This window comes from Notolepis coatsorum (assembly GCF_963971535.1).
Source record: "Notolepis coatsorum genome assembly, chromosome: 12".
Classification (NCBI taxonomy): Eukaryota; Metazoa; Chordata; class Actinopteri; order Aulopiformes; family Paralepididae; genus Notolepis; species Notolepis coatsorum.
In genome coordinates this window covers 45,670,529-45,693,036 of record NC_140176.1, presented here as the reverse complement: position 1 = coordinate 45,693,036, position 22,508 = coordinate 45,670,529, and the positions used below count along the sequence as shown (strand labels likewise).

The following is a 22,508-nucleotide window of genomic DNA, read 5'->3' as shown; positions in this document are numbered from 1 at the left end:
CAGCATAAAAGGTGACATGAGATGTTATGCTTTCTAATAATGTTTCCTAGAGAACCAGTTCTGTGCTGTCCCCTTAATACCAACCCACTGTTTGAGACTTGTCAAAAGGATGTCATGATCCACAGTGTCGAAGGCAACACTAAGATCTAGTAAAAACAGGATGGCATTTTCTGCAGTCAACCGAGGCCGGCCATAGCTAGGGGCAGGGGTGGGCTCAGTCCAACCAAACGTGTCTTGCACACCCAATCAAGAGTTAAGAATTTTTTTTATTGTGTTCAGCCAATGGGAAAATAGCACAGTACCATACTGGAATGTGGTAGAGAAATACGACATACGAGTTTCCAACTTTCCAACTGTTTCCAACTTTTGTGCAATTGTGGTTCTGAAAAGACAGCGTAGACACTGTTGAAATGACAGTGATTAAGTGTGGAAAAAGCAAATGCATTATCCAATATGGAAAAATAACCTGTCTTACATTAAGATACATGTTGTGGTGAACTAAGCCATATAAACATATAGATTTTAAGCTGATGGGTCCATTACATTTACTACTACTATTAACAATAATAAAATGATTTTAAACGGATATGAAAACAAATCTATAATTCATTCAAATATACACCTCATACACAAACACACAGCCATAAACTGGAGAGGCCTGAGAGCACAATGGCAGAACCCCGGGCTCAACACAGAGAGCTGATTAACCCATTAAGACCAGGTGTAACGCTTGTGTGTATAATAATGGTAATAAATTAGGACAATAATTGTAGAAATTACGATGATAATAAGAAATTATAATATTGTAAATTGTCTGATGATGATGGATAATAATAACTACAAATTAAGATTAACATTTTCAGTTCAGTAAGAACAGTGACTGTATATAACCTGTATACAACCAGTAAGTATACAGTAAGTACACAGCCACTTAAACAAATCACTTTAAAATGTGTACAAATTTATTCTTTTGTTTATTGATAATAAAAAAAAATTGAACATTAGGGCAAAGTAAAGTAATTCTCAATAAAAGCCAAAGGTTGGGGCGGCTGGGTGGCGCAGCAGAGATTGTGCTCGTCACCAATGCAAGAGACTCCGGTCTCAAATCCGGGTGTCAGCATTGCCTCCGGCTTGGGCCGGCCGTCATACTGGCTCAATTGGCAGAGTCAGCGGGTGGAAGTCGATGGGTGGTAATTTGGACGTTGTGGACAGCGACTCCTACAGGTCGGTTGGGGGACGCCTGCACAGCAGAGACAGGAAGTGGCGGGGGGTAGTGTGAGCCTCCCATGCGTTACACCTCGCAAATGAGAGTCCGCGCTGGCAGGTGAAAAGATGCGACAGGCTGGAGGGGACACGTGATGCAAGGCTTCTATCCTCCCTACAACCGACCAGTGGGGGGCATAGTCGAGCAACGTTCAAGACAGGGGAGGGGAGAATTGGAAAAAACACGAAATTGAGATGAAAAAAAAAAAAACGAAGGTTTAAGCTCTCAGCTGGTTTTCATATCATGCTTCCATCGGCTATAGAGGCTGAGAAATAACAATCTTTGTGAACGTTAACACTCTGGTTTCAGGAGGTTGTTTACAACAATACCTTAGGTTTTAGAAGACGTTTTAGAGGTTGCCTGAGGTCTAAATGGGTTGAGAAGTGCAAGACAGCAGAGCAAAAACACACTGCTATATGCTGGAGCTGCCTGAGGGCACAATAGCAGGAGCATGCATCTGATCTCCACTCTGACAACCCAGGGTGCAAAAACAGAGAGAGGCTGATTAAGAGGTAAAGTGCCAGACAGCACAGCAAAACACACCCAATTCTTTTTTGGGGGGATGAAGAGTGAAGACACAATAGCAGTAGCTTGCATCAGATCTCAACTCCGACAACCCAGGACGACAGAGAGAGAGAGGTCGATTTAGAGGTAACGTGCCAGACAGCACAGAAAAACACACCCAAAGAAAAATTTTGGCACACTAAAACCGGCCCTGGAGTCGACGGAGAGTAACAGATCTTTTGTTACCTTTAACAGAGCCGTTTCAAATGAAACGGATGAAAGATGTTGGTATTCAGGTATGGTCATAGCTATGACAGGACCATTTTCTCCATAATTATTTAAAAACAAATGCCAACTTAGAGAAGGGCCATCAAGGTTATGTTTTTGGACATGCAGGGACGGTACCAGAGGCCAAGCAAGAATTAATAATAACTTGAATGATGGGTCCAATTACATCAAACGTATCCTTTATGATATGGGAGGGCACATCATCGTAGTAGAGGTAGTGGGTTTCAGGTGCGTGACTATGTTCCTCGACCCAGACAAAGAGACCGCTTATAATTGATTAAAGGTAGTCGGGGGCCCCTAAGCAGTGGGGCGGGGTGTCCCAGAGAGAACGATGATCTAATGGTTTCAATTTCTTCAGTGAAAAACTTCAGATGTTCGTGGATGCTTCTGCAGCGTAAGGAATACGGGGGATTGAGGACAACATTTAGAGTGCTGAACAGGATTTTAGACCAGTCAGAATTTTCTATATTCATTTTGAATATTTCAAATGAAACCGAGAGGTAATCTTCTTTCAATCTCCGCTCAGAGATTGAATTGTCCGACCGCTGATGGGATTTAAGTTTGGGATGTTCAGGACAGCCGAGCAGGAGGAATTATAGGGACAGTCATTTATTCTGGGCTTGAAAGAAGCTCAGAGGCAGAAAAAATAAAAATAGAGGTGGCGATGCAGGAAAAAGAATAGAGGTTGCAATGCTTTTATTTGATAGGCTTCAGCAAACTGATCTGCAGCGAGATCATTTATGTAACAGGGGGATAGAGCACACAGAGCAGCACGAAGGACTAGATGAAAACACAAATAGGCATGTGATGAGAAAAACATGCATCCTCCACATTAATATTATCCATAGAAAGCCTGATATAATGGAGGTCAAGAGTATTATGCCCTAGTACATGGGTATGTGTGAAGAATGCCAAAATACAGCAAAAATTGCTTGCCATGGGATTAACATACTGTGTGTGAATATTAAAACCACCCAAGGTCATGCAATGGAACAACACAAGACCGGAAATCTTAGAATTCCGTTTCTTCTCTTCACCCGACAGCGAGGAGTTTCACTGGGAGAACATAACACGCGTGGAGGTTCACGGCACGCCATCTTCCCCAGATCCCCTCTGTGCTAAACAGGCCATGGGAGTCGCTGTTGCGACGTCCAGGTCTCATACCCCATCGGATTCCCATCGTGAAACACTGTCAAAGTGTCAATTGTGTTTGTAGGGACAACCGGCCAAGCTGGAGGTACCGTTGCCAGGAATTTAACCGGGGTCTCTGCAGTGGTAGGTGAGTGGTTAGACGACCTCTACACTACCCAGATGTGTCTTTATCTGATTTGGGAAGCCTATAGACCTCTACACTACCCAGATGCACCCTCGTTATAATGTCTTTATATGATTTGGGAAGCCTATAGACCTCTACACTACCCAGGCACACCCTTATTATAAAGTCTTTATATGGCTTGGGAAGTCTATAGACTGAGACATGGACTAGTAGAAGGCTTTACTCTTTTTCTTTTACAATCAATCAAAAACTGCAAAAACTTGTCTATAAAAACTCCTGAAAGTAAAGTGTCTGTACTTTAAAAGGACTCTTTAAGTGCAGGCATGAATATGGGTGCCCACACATGCAAAGAAAACAAACAAGGTGAAGTGAAGGCAATTAATGTTTCAGAGGTAGCCACGCATCGTACCTCGGCTCTGATTGACAGATGGCATCGGCAAGTCTTTTTTTTTACGGCATATAAAAAAAATATAAACTTGTACAGGAGGCTCTGAAGGATAATGAAGAGTGCAGCAAAACACTCTTGAGTTTCAACAAAAGGTAAAGAGCTGTGTCTATCTACCTCCCATCTCAACACCCCCTCCATTCCCCTCTTCTTCCGGAGGCCAGGAAAAGAAAACAAAGAGAGAATATTTCCAAAGCAAACCACATAATTTCCAATTCAAATTTACTCTGGGAGCGCCAGATGAGGTAGCCTGGTTGGTGTCCCGTCTGTCAGATCCAGTACGCACTCCTCCGGCCTTGCTTATACACATTCATACGCATTCTCACTCCACTTATCCCCACACCCCATCCCCCACACACACACACCACAAGGTCAAACTGAGAAAGGACATGGAACTAGGATTTTCTTTCCGTTCAAATAAGAGTGGTTCCCTCGGCACAGGAAAATAAATGAGTTATTAAACTATATAACTAACCCATCATTGCCTTGAAATGAGGTCTTCTAATTATATAATTAGAGGTGCACCCATTGATGGAAGGGGGGGGGGGGGGGGGTATCACACTAGGCTGTCAATCAAAATCATTGGGGCGGGACTAATCTCTTGAACTGGCCAGGCTTGAGGCTACACAGATGGCATGAACCTGGTTACACAATAAGTATTGGCTGTTGTGTATATATTAACCTCTTAACACATTCCCCGCCAGAAAACAAGTTTACTCGTTATTGGCCGCCAATCGAATAACGCCAATAACGAGTTTACTAGTTTTTGGGATCATTATTTCGTTTATTCGCTATTCTATTCATAATTCATAGCTAGCAGCCACTTTAACACTTTAACATGAGCAGACACACACTCATGCCGCACACGCCCACACTTATGGCCAAAAAGGAAAGGTCACTTTAAATTAGTATAACAACAGTAACAGTGTATTGCACTACCTAAGCTACCTAGCATGTCCTATATGCCCTGTAAATAACTATGTACAGATACCGAGATGTCCCACCATGTTACCTGTTACCTGTTTATTGCACAATGTTGTTTTTTATTGGATTCTATTACATGTTGTACCACTGTATTGCACATCGTGGCAGGCAAGACCACCCGCATTTCATTGTATACTTGTATGCCGTGACAAATCAAACTCTTGACTTGACTTGATAGCTGCAGCCTCTGGTATAGTCTTCAGACCCTGTCTGAGCTGGCACGGTCAACACCGCCCTCTACTGCCAGGCGGAGCTATTGCATCTCATTGAAAATGGGCTTGTGTCTTTTAGGAGGCGATCTGAGCCGGGCGGGCAGGGTTTAAATATTCAGGCGAGCCACTTCTATACAACGATGGCATCAGTAACTCCGCCTGCCCGTCATTGTGAAACGGTCGGTAGTGTGGTGCGGACCTCCACAAGCATTATTTGGAATTGCGATAAGATATTTGGATTATCTCTTTTGCATTACATCAGATACAAGGTAGGAACATCATATATGAATTTGATCGTTGATCTGACATTTATTTCTACCCCGATAACAGCTATCTGTGTGGACCGTGTATGTCTATTAAAGACCTGGCAATGAATGGGGTATCAACGCCCCCTGCTGTGGCGGTCAATGTGTTAACAGGCAGGCAGAAAAGTGGCAATTTTATTTTACTTGAACTTGAGGACTGCATACTTTCTTTTGCAAAGCTTAGCTTTATACTTAGCACATGCATGAGCCTGGTCTCGTTTGAAAGATAACATTCTGAAGTTACTTTTAGTGCTAATGAAATAGAGTAATAGAGGTTTGAACTTGAGTTGAACTTGTGTACTCAACATTTTTCTTTAGTGGTTGCAAGAGTCCATATTCCATTATTCCAGCATAGAGGTATGAGCTGGAAAACACTGAAGCCTGAAGTCTTATTTAGTACAGGATTTATAAAGATTAAAATATTTATAAAAATCCATTCAGAAATTAGTCTTCGAGAGAGGTTTTAGTAAACAGACGCCAAAAGAAAATAGTATCAAAATCCATTTCTGCCATCCACCACCGTGCGTAGTGAAGTCTGAGTCATTTCTCATTTTCGCTCGTCAACTTTCACCTACTTCCTATATTTGCACCCCCCCCACGTGGGGTATCGTTGGAAGCGGACACTCGTTGGCTACAACACTGACCTATCATTTTCAACATCAGCGGTGATCAGTTCTCAAGCGTATACTGTCCGAAGTGGTCATTTGTAAAGACACTCGCCTGACATATAGTCATGTAACTCGAGAACAGAGGCACGTAATTGGTCGAGTGAGGTGGCGTTCGAACGGCGGCAAATTGATTTTTTTGAACAGTATATTATACGTTTGCCGAAAAATGCAGCCCGAGCCGCCGGTAGACGCTCGCAAGGTGCTGTGACGTGCGGGCAAGTGCAAAACGGGACGTATACGTGCTGCCACCTGTTAAGAGGTTAATGAAACATCCTAATGTTTTGATACAATAACCTGGAGGCTGGAGCACCTTTTTTATTTTGAGATTTGTTTTGAGTGAGAGATGGCCCTGTAATCTGGTTGCAGTTTGAGAAAATGTATGTTTTATTATGAACAGTTAATTTTTTCATTGAAGAAAGTTAAAGTAAAAATTCTTTGTGTATGCTGTCAATTATAGTTCCAATTGGAATCAGCCAATCAGCTGGGCCTGAAATAGTTTACCCGTTAGCTCAGCCATACTGGTGCCATTCAAGTAGAAGCTTTGCGAGTGTGTGAGTGAATGAGTGAGTAAGCGAGTGAGTGGAGCAAGTAAGTGAGTGAGTTGAGCGACCGAGTGAGCAAACCAGAGAGCCTGAGCAGGATATACTATGAGCAGGATATACTATGAGCAGGATATACTATGAGCAGGGTATACGATGAGCAGGGTATACGATGAGCAGGGTATACGATGAGCAGGGTATATGACGAGCAGGGTATATGACGAGCAGGGTATACGATGAGCAGGGTATATGATGAGCAGGGTATACGATGAGCAGGGTATATGATGAGCAGGGTATATGATGAGCAGGGTATATGATGAGCAGCGTATATGATGAGCAGGGTATATGATGAGCAGGGTATACGACGAGCAGGGTATACGATGAGCAGGGTATATGATGAGCAGGGTATACGACGAGCAGGGTATATGACGAGCAGGGTATATGATGAGCAGGGTATATGATGAGCAGGGTATATGACGAGCAGGGTATATGACGAGCAGGGTATATATACGACGAGGTGTATTATGCAGTGTAAAGGTGTGCAGAAGCCTCTGGAGTGGAACCTTCCTGCTACAAACTCATTGAAGAGAGGAATGCATTTCCTCCGTGCACCGTCGCATTAGGCAAACACGCCGCAACTCACCGACTCGCATCAATTTGGATGCCGGCGGCGGAGCGCAGGGGGGCGGAAGACGTGCCTCCCCGCGCGTTTGATTTGCAAATCAATGGGCTTTTGTTTAGACCCGCGAGGCTCCGCAGCCAGTGCTTTCTGCCGCGGGTTCAATCTTCCACTCTTAATTGCCGGGATTGAGTCCTCCGCAGCGCCGGGGCCTCGAAGGTCAGCGCCTCCCGCTTCCCCCATCGCTGTCCCTAACACATTACCCATGACCTCGTAATTCTCATTACCACCACCATCATCCCCTCTCCTCCCGCTGTGCCCTGGCACTTGGCACGCACGCACACACACAGAACCAAGAGGCACGCAAAACATTCTTGAGGCTTAAACCATGAATGGCCAGGGTAAGCAGCTTGAGTCGTCAAGCTCTAAATGTGCGACGGTACAAAAGGGAGCCTCAACCTCGCTGGATCACTCTGCTGGACTAGAAAGGACTTCCCGTGACAGAGTGGAAAATCGTGGCTATTGGCGGTGTCACACGCACACACGTACACACAGGCAACAACACACATAGGAGATACAATACCGTGGGCGTGGCTCTATAGGGGACATTTGTTTGATGTACTAGACACACAGGCAATGACAGCCATCGTCAAACTTGGAAGCAGACAGAGATGTGCTCACACACACACACACACACAGGAAATTGACACAGGCAATGACAGCCATCCCCAAATGCGTGCACGCGCACATATAAGTACACACACACATCTGATCTAGGCCTACATACTGTGCATCCATCTGCAGTTCCTGGTGACAGACTTTGTACTTTGGCCAGCCAGCGAGCACTTTATCTCAGTATGAGTTTGCCACCACAAGCACCCTCCGCACACACACCATACCTCATATCTGTCACAGGACACAGTGGTCGGCACCCCAACACTACCAACACCCCAGTTTATCAGTTTAATGGGATTTCTGCAGGGAGGAAGCCACATGGAAGGACCTGGCTGTGTGGCCTCCTCCTCTGTTGTAGTGGCCGTAGGAACAAGGCTGAGGTGAAGCAGGCAGACTGACTCTAACCAGATATGAAGCTCTTCCCTTGTTACCAGGTTTTAGTGTTGACAAAAATATCGAAAAATCGATACATATCGATTCTGAATATTTAAAACGGTTTCAATACTCATTTCCCGAAATATCGATATTTAATTATTCATAAAAAAATATATATCTTTTTTTGTATAAGGAAGTTGCATTGTTCATTTCAATACCTGTAATAGTACAGTAGTCCACACACACACACACACACACACGTGCATTCAGTTAAGTCGGAATATGACTGTAATACAAACAGTTCAGTTTGTCAGGTACATGCAACACAGTGTTTACATCTGTCTGCTTGAGAAAATACCAGGTTCTGCAATAAAAATGATTGAAGTGACAGATGAACAGTTATTTTTAAATGTGTGATCTAAAGATAAACAAAGGGTTTTAAAAATGTTATATTTATCTTCTCTTATAGTACCAGAGAGAAGCTGAGGAGAATCAACCAGCAACAAAAGCAACATTTATATATAATTAAAAAAAAAAAAAAAAAAAGAAAAAAAAAAATTACATTTTAAGATTTAACTTTTTTCCCGGTGGTATCGAAAATGGTATCGAATATCGATACTTTTCAAGGTATCGTATCGAAGTTCGAAATTCCAGTATCGTGACAACACTACCAGGTTTATTCAGAAGGGCTGAGGTGAAGCAGGCAGACTGACTCTAACCAGATATGAAGCTCTTCCCTTGTTACCAGGTTCATTCTGAAGGGCTGAGGTGAAGCAGGCAGACTGACTAACCAATGACATGAGGCTCTTCCCTTGTTACCAGGTTCATTCAGAAGGCAAGGGGGGGGGGGGGGGGGGGGACTTTGTTATCTGTGCTTTGATGTGCATGTTAGCCACACAGCGGAGGAGGAGGAGGAGGAGGAGGAGGAGGAGGAGGAAGGGGACAGACACACACACACAGGAGATACAATACATAGGCAGGGTGGAAATTGACACACAGGCAATGACAGCCATCCCCAAACTACTCACAAATAGAAAACATTTACATTACAACATTTACATTCGTTGTAAAAAAGGAATGAGGCGACACCGACCGCTCCTTTGTAACCTCTCCTTGACCGCGGTCACAGTCGCCGTTCCATTTGTGCGAAAGGAGCAGAGGCTTTCCCAGCAGTCAGAGACACAGGCCAAGCCATCAGGGCTGCCGGTTGTCGCCCCTTTCCTTTAATAGAGCCCGGGCTATTTGCTATTCACCGTGCAGGGGAGGAAATGTGAGAAAACTTGATGATATCTTACAAGCGTAATGATATTCCACAATTCATGTGTGAAATAGCCTCTGTAAATATCAAGTGGGAATGTACACATTTAGTGGGAGACTTAGTGGTGGTTTACATTTGTAGCCCTCAGAGGTGGCGGCGGGTAGGAGAAGAAAAAAAATTAGAAAGCCTAACGAAGCAACGTTAATTTTTTTTTAAAGGCGTCACACGGACGAACGTGCAGACGTGCGCATGGGAAGCAGCACCCGCGCGCAAATAGGAGGAATTGTCATGGCAACTGTGAGAGGAAGCCGTAATAGATACAGTCCTGTTTATCACATACCGTTAGGTCGCAGGTACACATACACACACACACACATAAACACGACATGCATACAAACTTCATACCATACTCGGGTAGGGCTGCCCCCTCTTAAAAAGGTGCTATAAGTGGCATCTTTTTGTTAGAATAACTGGTCTACATGTTAAAATAATAGCTCTACACTCCGACAGCCATCACTGATATAGAGTGTCTGGTCAGTAACATGGGTCTCCCAGTCCCTCTGCAGTAAACACAAAATACATGTTCTGGTATCCGATCCCACTTCGTCCAATCAGGAGAGAGAACTCCACACTGCAAAAATGGTCCGACAAAAATAAGAAATATATATATATTTTTTTAGCAAATATGTGCTTGACACAAGTAAAATAATCTGCAAGCATTAAGCAAATTTGGCTTGGCAAGATTTCTTGAAATAAGTTAATATAGCTAAAGTTCTCTCTCCTGATTGGGAGAGAGAACAGGATACCAGAACATTTATTTTCTGTTTACTGTAGAGAGGAAGGACTGAGAGACCCATGTTAGTGACAAAACACTATCAGTGATGGCTGTCAAAATGTAGAGCTATTCAACACTTATTTTAACAAAAATATACCAACATCTTTAAGTCAATTAGTCGAGCGATTTGGTCGACCAAGATTTAAAATAAGCACATCTCTGTTAAGCACTAGAATTATGATGATAAGCACATCTCTGGTAATCACTAGATTTTAAGATAAGCACAGTGTGTGTGTTTGCGTCTGTGTGTGTGTGTACGCATGTATGTGTGTATGTATGTGTATGCGTCTGTGTGCGTGTACGGTCGACGGTGGTCCGCCGGGCCACTCACTCGATTTGATCAGATTAAAGTCGTATAACTATTAGTCAACTACATATTTGAGGACAGCATTAGTGTGTGTGTCTGTGTGTGTGTGTGTCTGTGTGTGTGTGCGTGTGTGTGTGCGGTCGACGGCGGTCCGCCCGGGCCACTCACTCTGTTTGATCAGCCTCTTGTCGGCCACCAGGACGTTCTCGGCATCCACCACGATGACCTTGCCGTCGCGCGGCCCCACCGCGAAGTTGTCGAAGCTGACGTCCAGCAGGTAGAGGGCGAACTCGAAGTCGTTGTTGGTCAGCTGCTCTGCGATGTCCATCAGCTGGCGGGCCAGGTCCACACGCTTCTCCCACGGCGCGTTGTAGAAGCTCCACAGCTCCTCTCCCACGTAGTTGACTGCCACCACGCGGCCGCACGCCCCCAGGTACTTGGCGAACGGCCAGCCCTCGTCGGACGGAAAGCTCTGTGTGGGGGAGAAAAGGAAAGGGGTTTTAAAAACACACATAGTTTTAGTTTGAGAGCGGAAGGGAGAGGAGAGGAGACATGTGTACTGCAGCGAGTTGGGTTTAACAAAAACAATTCTGGAATTGTTTTCTTTTTGACTGAATAAATTTCTCTTTTCACTTTTGTTGTTGGATTTGTAGATGCTTTTTGGAAGGTTTTTCATCCAGAATCAATCAGGATATGAGTATTTTATTCCAGTGTTTACAGATATTATGAATGTCAATCAACAATGAACAAACCTTTACAGCCTCAAAACACATACAATAAAAAGGTAATTTTTATATTTAAATTTTTTTTAACGATGGTGCAGCTACCAGGTTTGCCTTTGTTTGGATACTGGACTGAGCCTTTAAAAAGAAAAAAGGAGAGGAGGCTACCGCACGGACCGAAAGAGAACCTTCTTAAATCATCAGAAACAACTTTGTTTAACTTAAAAACAAAAGTCAGACTTTGGGAATCTGGGCTCCAGGATTCTCTATACACAGCATAGTGTCACTTGAAACACTGCCAACGCAAGTCAAGAGTTTTAATTGTCACGGCATACAAGTATACAATGAAATGCGGGGGGGTCTTGCCCGCAGCGATTGTGCATAATACAATAATAATAATATAAATATAATAAGAATTCAATAGAACGACATTGTGCAATAATACAAGTAATCAAAGTAGGGCATATCGGTAGGGCAACGCATGGTGTGAAAAGCAGCAAGAGGGGGAGGGGGGGGGGGTTACGGATAGGGATGGGTATCGTTAGGATTTTATCGATACTACTACTCTTATCGATACTGCTTAACGGTTCGGTACTTTATCGATACTCTTATCGGTTCTTTTTGGTTCTTTTTTTGCAAGAAAAAAAGACAATTAATTAAGAACAGAATCAACATTGCTTTATTATTTATAAATACAACTTTATAAATAAGTATTATAAATAAATATAATTTCTTCAGCAACAGCAGCAACAATGTTTTAAATGTGTCTGACTCTGAATTATAGACTTTTTATAATAAACAACAAATGCAAAAGGCTAACAGAACTGTGACACTCGTTCACCCTATCCTCTGTCATCCTTCCTCTAGCTGCTAGGGTGAAAGGACTTTGGGTGGTGGAGGGAGGTAGAGGGAAGATGTGTGGTGGCCCTGGGCTCACTGGCCTGGGACACATTGGTGGCTGACGCCTCAGCTTGACGATCTATAAAAAGTTTAGATAGTATTTGTAGCTAAACAATTATTTTGTTTATTAGCCTATTTGTAATAATAATTCATTATTAGCCTAGGCAACTTACCGGCGGCAGTGGACGTGGATGCAGATGGAACACTGCGCGCAAGGCAGTCGAATACGCGCATTTCTGCACACTAATATCATGTTTTGCCAACAGATGTTTTGATAAATTGCTCGTATTGCCACCCTTACTGGCAAATGTTTTGTTGCACTTGTGGCAACGTGCGTTGTATATCCATACTTTCTTTAGAACGCTTCGCTCTATCCGCCATCACGAGTCACGGTGCATGCAGACTCAGAGCTGTCTGTGTCTGTGTGCAGCGCGCTTCAGCACGGAGAACTTTCATTAAGGAGTACCCGTATGTAGCACTACTAGCGAGCGACTCGCGAGGAGTGTGTATAATAATGACTCGCTGTGGCTCGCTTCTCGTGCAGAGACAGAGAGAGGATAGATCGTTTGCAACTTTTAAATAATAATAATAATAATAATAATAATAATAATAATAATAATAATAATAATTTCTCTAGAGTATCGATAGCAGTACAGAGGACGTCGGAGCTTATAAATACTCCGGTATTTTCTAATATAGTACCGGTTCCCGTTTAAAACCGGGGTCCGGGGGGCATCCCTAGTTACGGATGGTATCTAATAAAAAGAGAGGAGCCAAGGGCCCACAGCGATGGTCTGAGGGAACTGAGGAGGAGGTGATTTGTAGCAGCAGCAGTTTACCAGAGAGGCCTAATGTGTTGTGATGCTGTAGCGGGGCCGTTCTCACCGCGGCCTGATGTTATTACCTCCGCCGAGGAGGTGGTTATGTAATCGGTCCCGTCCGTTTGGAAGTCCGTCTGACGGAACGAGATGTCTCGGAAATTGCCATAAATGAAGCTGTGCGTCTCCGTGACCCCCCCCCCCCCCCAAAAAGCAAGAGATCTATTGATTTGCGATGACCCCGTGACCCCCCCCCCCCCCCCCCCCAAATTGGGACAAACTCAAACGAGCATTTTCAAACTAGCATCTCTCCCGATGCCCATCGGCCGTACAGTCACAACGTTTTCCATGAATATTCATGAGCCCTAGAGGCACAAACGTGTTCATTTTAAGTGACCCTGTGACCTTTGCTCTAGGGAGACTATTAGGCCTTGGCAGAGGCCTCGCCGACTCGTTGCCACGGTCTGGGGCGGCCAGCGGTGAACGGCTGTGAAATACAAGTGAATAAAACAACAACACCAAAACAGAACTATGAGACTGAAATGCAAATCAACACAGCTAGATATAAGTGGTCTCACTGCTGCTCTCGTGTGATGCTCTCTCGCTCTAGTGCTTTTCTTCTGTATCTTCCCTCAGGTCATGTGGGCCAGTGTTTCGACCTGCGTGTCTGCAGGTTAGGACAAGGCGGGGAACGTGAGCACTCGCATGCACAACGCCGAGGTCAAAATATCACATCACAATATTTTATCTGGAGGTGAACGTGAGGAGGCTCGCCAGTGAACTGGTCAGACCCCTGAGGGGCAGGGCTGTGTACGTCTCATTACCGTGTTCCATCTCTCTCCTGCAACCTCTGATACGGCCTCTGCCTCCCTCCCCCGTTCTATCTCTCTCCTACAGCCTCTGATACAGACTCTCCCTCCCTCCTCTCCCATTCCACCTCTTTCCTGCAACCTGTTCCTGTCTCTCTCTCTCTCTCTCTCTATCTCTATCCCTCCCTCCTCTCCCCGTTCCACCTCTCCTGCAACCTCTGATCCGGTCTCTCTCTCCATCCATCCTCTCCTCCCCATTCCATCTCTCTCCTGCAGCCCGTTTCAGTCTCTCCCTCCTCTCCTCCCTCGTTCCATCTCTCTCCTGCAGCCTCCGTTCCCGTCCTTCTCTCTCCCTCCCTCCCCTTTCCTTGCATGTCTCGTAAACTGGGCAATTATAGATGGAGCGGAGGACAAATCAACGGAAAATAAACGGAATGAAAAGCACACATCTTAAAGAGTCCACCTGGATTGCGCTGCAGGCTATGAGCTACAGTCGAACGCTAAGCCACCCTGCCATCTATTGACTTAATGATAGCACACAATCCCGACCTAACAGAGAGAGACGAGAAGGAGAGAGAAAGAAAGAGGGGGAGAGAGATCATGTTCCTCGCTAGGCCTTGCTGACCCTCCCTGCTGAAACCCAGTAGCCTCTGAGATGAGCCAGGAGAAGAAAAAACTAAAACAAGAGGCACACCATGTCTCCGCAGGTTTGGTGTGAACAACTGCCCGCCGCCTCTCGCCTCTCACCACTCACCTCACCACGGCTGTAATCCAACACGCTGCAGCCTTTCAATTTCTGTAGAGGACGCTCTTTAAATATGCATGGCCTTGCTCACTCCCTTCAAACTTTAATGATACATAAATTATTAAAAAACTGTTCTACCCCCCCCACCCCCAACAATTGCCCCGTGGCTGTTGTGTCCTGAAGATGGCCGCTGGATGTCTGCCACGCGAGAGAGACTTTTCTCTCTCGGACGCTACCTGCGGAAATTCTATGTTTAAGCAGCGCTTTTAAACTCACTTAAAATGCGATTTCCCCTTGAGCAGAATCAAAAAGGTGAGAAACCCGGCTGCTTTAACTGTATCCTTGGTCAATGGCATGCAAGTCTTCTTCAGGCTCTGTGCCGTTTCGGAGACGTTATCTGGCGTAGGCTGGTCTCTAGTCCACCATACCTACATTTAGTCCTTTTGCTGATGCTTTTATCCAAAGCAACTTACAAGTTCTGTACAACAGCAGGAAGGGTACAACTCTGGCAGCTAAGGGCGAGTAAGATTGTTCATCCAACAGTGTCAAACTTGAGTGCTACAGTCTTGAGTGCATAGTAGTATAGACATATTAGCATAGTAGGTACTACTAGGTAGGAATATCGTGCGGGTTTCAGCTGTCCTGACTGTGGTGGGAAGTTCGTTCCACCATTGTGGAGCGAGGACCAAGAATAGCCTGCTTCGCTTTGATGGACTAGAGAATAGATGGCAACTCGCTACACAGGTGACGTTAAATCACATAAGAAATTAGGCTGTTGTTCCCTTGGGAGCATGGCAGAGTGGGTGGTTAGTCTGCTGCCTCTCTCTAGTAGGGTTGTCAAAAATATCGAAAAATCGATACATATCGATTCTGAATATTTAAAACGGTTTCAATACTCATTTTCCGAAATATCGATATTTAATTATTATTTTTTTGTATAAGGAAGTTGCATTGTTCATTTCAATACCTGTAATAGTACAGTAGTCCCCACACACACGCATTCAGTTAAGTCGGAATATGACTAATACAAACAGTTCAGTTTGTCAGGTACATGCAACACATATTACAGTGTTTACATCTGTCTGCTTGAGAAAATACAATGTTCTGCAATAAAAATGATTGAAGTGAGATGAACAGTTTTTTTTAAATGTGTTATGTTTTAAAAGTGTTATATTTATCTTCTCGTATAGTACCAGAGAGAAGCTGAGGAGAATCAACCAGCAACAAAAGCTAAACATGTATTTAAAAGAATATATATATATTTTTTTACATTTTAAGATTGAACCTTTTTCCCCATGGTATTGAAAATGGTATCGAATATCGATACTTTTCAAGGTATCGTATCGAAGTTCGAAATTCCAGTATCGTGACAACACTACTCTCTAGGGTGCATGGCAGAGTGGGTGGTTAGTCTGCTGCCTCTCTAGGGAGGCATGGCAGAGTGGGTGGTTAGTCTGCTGCCTCTCTAGGGAGGCATGGCAGAGTGGGTGGTTAGTCTGCTGCCTCTCTAGGGTGCATGGCAGAGTGGGTGGTTAGTCTGCTGCCTCTCTAGGGAGGCATGGCAGAGTGGGTGGCTCGTCAGCCCAACTCAACTCACCTGGGCATTGGGAGCTGCCCGAGTATAAACATGGCTCAAACTAACATTCTGTGCTCTTCTCCATCTCCTCTCACCAGGCACCAGGTTTTCCACCACCCGTTGATTTAGCTTTATCCTACTTACACTACACTTCACCATTCACTCATCCATACACTGCACTCATGACAGATTCTTACACATACATATTCATTGTTTATTCTGTTGTTGATTTACTGTTATACAAGTCCTCTTGATAAGAAATTGTGAGGGGCAGGCTACAGTGAGCAGGGCTACACCTGAGACAGATAATGAGACACTGGTAGCTTTGAACGGGGAAATGTGTAACACTACAGATGGCACACAAAACCATGTGCTACAAAATTAAAGAACACATTCAGCCTGATCATAATTATATGTTTTTATTTATGCTAACACTTAATAATTTACTGCATCTTGAGGTGAAATGTGAGTTTTAATGATGTTTAAAAAGAATAACGATCTCTGCCAAAAGGTGGTTGCCGTGGTAACTAAGAGCTCGTAGCAGTCGGTCTCAGAGGCAAAGAGGCATTTTCTATCAGAGTTCTCCTTTTTGACCAAGTTATGCCTCGTCAGTAATTTACCAGCGAATCCAAATACGAATGACTAGATTTAAAAAAAAAAAAAAAATAATAATAAAATAAAATGTATTAAAAAAAATATATTCTATACGACTGGCTGGTCGAAATGGACAACATATGAGCTGTCAGACGGTTAACACTATGGTCGCCAAAAACGCTGTACCACGTCATTCCCCGCCATGCTCATTCTGCCAAAGACGCCGTACCACATCTTTGATATCAATATTTCAAAAATCTGTGATCGAAATCATATTTCTCCCCCGGAGACTTGAGATCTACTGTTGATCCCCTCTCAACTCTCCAACGGTTCAAGAGCGCCATCTGGTGGCCGATCGGCGGATCGCCCAGAGCGGAAACAGGAAATGGAAGCTGGTGCTCATTCCAATTCGGTCCGATCACTCTATAATAGTCCCAGGACTCGAGCTAGACACAACGGATAGCAATCAGTTACCAATAACTCGATAAACAACATGATTTGGACGTATATAATATTATACAACCTGGAAATGGATCGCATATTTCTACATCCCATAATAGGAATATTTCTGTTCCACGCTCATCGCCCAACGCTATGAGGAAGCTACGCTAAGATTCAGCGTTATTTTTTACCGCGTTCGATACTAACTGCTCTAATGATCATATCACCCACACTAGATGAATCATCTAACTTTGGCCACGGAATTATAAACGACCCCCCCCCCCCCCCCCATCCGGTCAACATCAGATGATCAGTAGTAACTTCTAGAAGCACGTCCATTTGAAATTTTTTATCTTGCGCAGATTCCTATCAAACTGTATTTGATCATCAATATAATGCATTTGGGGCTATAAATCACGTTCTGGAGAAAGCTGCAGAAAACAATAAAAACATACTTATACTTTAGACCGTATTTTAGTATGAATATGTGAATTAAAAAGTATAACGTTGCTACACCCTGAACAATAGATACTTGATGTTGAATGGGCCATAGTAATGTCAATTTAGCAATACAATTAAAAAAGTTATAGCCCTGCAAAGAAGGGGAACTTCTCCATAGACAAATAGAGCTGGCGGAGGATGGTATATTAAGAATATAAGCCTGGCGACCAAAGTGTTAAAGACTGCCATGACACAATCAAAACAGACCCGACATATCAAGAGCGAATACAGCTCGCTCACCCCCCACCATACAACACTGTCTTGTCCTGCGAGTCCCGTTTGTCCCGTCTGTGCTGTGGTGGTTGTCATATTATTAATGTAACTGTATGCTTATGTAAAAAAAAATAAAAAATAAAAAATAAAAGCTGTGGCGCTCTAGCGCCCTCTCGTGCAAATATCTTATAATAAATAAAATAAAAAAATTATAATGTTGATTTAGAATTCGAACGCCAACGTAACGAACGAAGGTCCGAACGTTTGGGCTCAGCCCTACAATACACGCTTACCTAGAATTTGACTTGATTCAACAATAACAAAGCAGTCGGGGCAATGGCAAGCTGAAAACGGTCGCAAGTGTGGTTGGTTACACTTTACAAAGCTAATAATAATAATTTATAATTTAGGACCTGCTCCGAGGTCATCAATTGGCACACATGCGATGCATGCATGCAATTCGTATCTGCGATTAACCCATCCCGTCGTCCTTCCCCCCCAAGGGCAGCCGGGAGCAGACAGGCGTCAACGTGAGCCGCGCCAGGGGACCAATCCAAGTGCTCCTGTCCGTCTTCGTCAAGGACGCCACAGCGTTAGCGATCTTGTTGTTGTGCATGTTTTTCCATTGGGTTTATCTTATCGGGGGGAAACCCTTGCGAGCACGGGGAGAACATGCAAACTCCACACAGAAAGGCCTGGGAGATACCCCACCTGGGTAACTGGCATCATGGAAACCTGGTCCCCAAGCGGGAATCGAACCCTGGACCTTCTTGCTGTGAGGCGACAGTGTTAACCACTACACCACCGTGCCGCAAGCTAGATGCAGACGATGCTCGCTGCAATATTTGTAGCGCAAAATGCAAAGCTGGGCAGGGTAACACAAGTAACTTGAGGAAACACCTGGTCAACAAATTGTTCTAAATAAATAATAATGATAATAAATCATTTGAAGTTTGGACTCATTTTTTACAACCGAGGTAGGTAGATTACATTTTTAGAGACTAAAGTATAGAAAAAAGGTACCGTTGGGTACCGGTATCGATTCACAGGTACCTACTCATAGACACAACCTAGTGATACAGAGCTTCCTCAGATTGCTCTTTACTGGAGACATGCCCATGAGAAACCATTCAAACTCAAAGCCTACATTCTCCCCTCTTTCCACTCCTCCTTTTTTATTTTTTTTTATCCACTTTCTCCTTTTTCTGTTTTTCTTCCATCCCAATTTAGTCGTGCCAATTCCCCCCTCCCCTGTCTTGATCGTTGCTCGCATGTGCCCCCCACTGGTCGGTCGTAGCGAGGGGTGAAGAATCTATTGCATGTCCCCTCCGATACATGCAGAGTCAGCCAGCCACTTCTTTTCACCTGCCAGCGCGGACTCTCAATGGCAAGGTGTAACGTGTCGGAGGCTCACACTACCCTCGACATCTCCCGTCCTTGGTGTGTAGGTGCCCTAACCGACCTGTAGGAGTCGCTGTTTACAATGACCAGATTACCACCCATCGACTACCCTCCCGCTGACTCTGCCAATTGAGCCAGTGTGACGGCCGGCCCAAGCCGATACCGGTGTCTCACGCGTTGGTGACGAGCGCTTAGACCGCTGCGCCACCTCAGGCTTTAATTTGCCATCTTCATGGGTTTCAGAAGGAGGAGAAACCGTGCAGACACTGATGAGTGGAGCGGAGGAGGGCAGTCCGGTCAGGCCTACCTCCCTGAGGTGTCCCAATCAATTGCGAGGACCAGACAAGAGTCTGTCTGGGGGAGGCGCTGTGCACTTCCAGCAGGTCCGTCAATCTGGCTGGCTGTCTGTGTCTTGCTGAGCCTCAGCAGGGCTCATCACAATGTCCCCCAAAACTCAAGGCCTTTAATGGTCCTCGTCTGGACTTTCTGATGGATCGGACCCGACGAGGGAGAGGGAGCCGAGCATATACACAAGACGGAGAAAAACTAAAAAGAAAAACATACCTCAGAAGAATACAAACGTAATGAAGGATAACAGAGCGGCTGACTGCAGCAAAAAAGACAAAAAAAAACAATCTCAGACTACCGAGTTGTGGTCAGCGAACAGGGGATTTTCTTTGCATATTAAAGATTTTCAGATTAGAGACTTAACAGGCTAAATATCTAAAATGGCCTCCTAATTTCGGAGTTTGTACGGAGAGATTAAGTCAAAGTAGGATCAGTCCGCAGCACGTCCCTATTAGGCCCATTCCTCTCCCTGTCCCGGATTCAGACCCACAGATCTCTCTATAATGCTGCAAATACAAACAGCCCTCGCTGCAGTTGACAGAAGTTACCCCGCGAACGCTACAGCCAAACCTCCCAGGGTTAGACAGGAAGGGGTGATGGTGGGGAAGAGAGAGAGCTACAGAAAACGCAAAATAGGAGGGAAAGAGAAAGAGGGGCACTTCTGGAGGAATAAAGAGAGGTCCTGCCTGCTAACTCTCTCTCGCCAAGCTGCAGCAGCAGAGAGACAGCAGATGGAGCGATGGGGGTGGATGGATGCCCTACGGCTACTCAGGGGCGGTCGGGAGAACGCCTTCATGTCCGTTTGGCCACTCGTCTACGACTCTTACCCCGACATGTCGCTCCCTCGCAGCGCCGGAGAAAAGTTTCACAATTACCTGGCGTCTGAGTCCCTTGGGGCGCACCCTTTCCGACTAAGGCGATATTTCACACGTTATCTCCTACAAAGCCGAATGGCGAGCAGCACAGCGGAAAAGAACCAGGAGGGTAGGTTGGTACAGGAAGCGGGTGGCTAAGCTCTGGATTCAAATAGCCATGGCAGAGGTTGATAAATACCCCACCTGTCCCACCAATCACCTTCCAGGACGCTCTTTTTAAACGGTTACTCTGCAGAAGTCATTAACGTCTGCAATGAGGCATTGAGGAAGTGGAATAAATTGGAAAGTCGAGCACCTCATATTACATCCACTGCACTTTATCTCTGAACAGACTTTAGAAAGGTGTGCGAGTGTGTGTGTGTAGTGAATTCAACCCATCTCCTTACAATGGAGGTTATGGCATTCAGAAACGCTGAAGATGCAAAGGAAAAATTACTGGTGACACAATCCAGCAACTTTAACAGCTTTGCGAGTCGCAAGAATCCCTGTGCTCTTGTCACCGGGTAATGGGTATAGAAAACCCTTTCTCCCCCGTTTACGGAGATGGATAGCATATGTAGAGCCAGGTATAGGGCTGAACGATTAATCGATTTAAAATTGTGCGATTAGCAAATTGCAAAGCCTGCAATTTGGGATACGTTATACAGTGAGTCTGATTCAAGGTGCCTGCGATCGATATGAGACGATATTATATGCCCATTTAACACAATCAGTAACATTTAAATCAACAAAAAAAGGCAATGGAAATATCATTTGACATTTTTATTTTTGAGCTCTTTCAGACATTTAAATGAAAAACAATCTATTGTTTTTAATACAAATAGACCTCCTGTTCACTGTTTTTGGTTTGTTTTTCTTTTTTTTCTCGATATTAATATCCTATTCACTGTCACAGAGCTGTATTTTGGCTGGAAAAGCCGGCCAGATCCTGTTAGTGGGGCTATCCCGAGAATACACCCTCCTTCCCAGTCCCCACTTCTCTCTGCCTATGGCTCCGGGTTAGCTTGTTAGCTTACGGCGCTAACGTAACGTTATCTTCCATCTTTAACGCGACATGGGCATAATGGAGTGGCGAGGATTGCAAAGCAGGTTAGATGCATTGGACCCGTTGCGGAATAAAACAGCAGGGACATGTTTTGGGTCACAGAATAGGCACAATAGTCTTGCTCGGCTCTGGGTTAGCTTGTTAGCTTACGGCGCTAACGTAACGTTATCTTCTATCTTTAACGCGACATGGGCATAATGGAGTGGCGAAGATTGCAAAGCAGGTTAGATGCATTGGACCCGTTGCGGAATAAAACAGCAGGGACATGTTTTGGGTCACAGAATAGGCACAATAGTCTTGCTCTAGTGACGCTCTGTGTGCTGTTGATGTTAAACGGAGTTTCACAACACTGGGCGCGGGGCGATGACGTCGCCGTCGCCGGATTTTCAAAATAAGAGTATCGCAATATGAATCGATCTTTTTACGTGGCATCGATCCTATTTGATTATTGATAATAGATCGATATATCGATCTGGATCGATATATCGTCCCACCCCTACATCCCAGTCATGCTCACCAATCAGAAGTGCTGTGCTCTACATGTACCAGCCGTAGGGAGGTGTAGTGGTTACAGTACGTCATTGTTGTTTCCAGCTGGTCCACCTCGCTTGAAATCGCAATGTATTTAAGCAGGAGTGTGTTATACTGATTAGATCACGCCTAGGGGTGGTTGTTAGGCCCGACGCCCGTCGTATAACACACGACTTCAAGTGATGTAATGCTTTTCTACAATGGACCAATTCACCCAACCTTATTGCTGTACAATAATAAACAGTAATTGAAGCATAATGGAGATTTATTCACAAAACCATCCACAGAGAAAGTAGATCCAATAGTAGATCCACTAGTAGACACCAGAGGGAGCTTCACAAACCATGTTAAACCCAGATTCGGCTCAAACAAGGGACTAAACACGTTTAGCAATTATGCCACATCAATGTGGAACGCCCTACCCACAGCTGTAAA

At 44.6% G+C, this 22,508-nt stretch overlaps 1 protein-coding gene across 1 annotated transcript in view; it reads right to left on the bottom strand.

Moving 5' to 3' along the window:
- Nucleotides 1-22,508, bottom strand: part of dipk2ab (divergent protein kinase domain 2Ab) — a 64,521-nt gene that overhangs the window by 5,764 nt on the left and 36,249 nt on the right. The window contains exon 3 of the mRNA XM_084325679.1: nt 10,723-11,026. Within this exon, the coding sequence (XP_084181805.1) occupies nt 10,723-11,026 (304 nt within the window). The remainder of the gene's footprint in view (nt 1-10,722; nt 11,027-22,508) is intronic.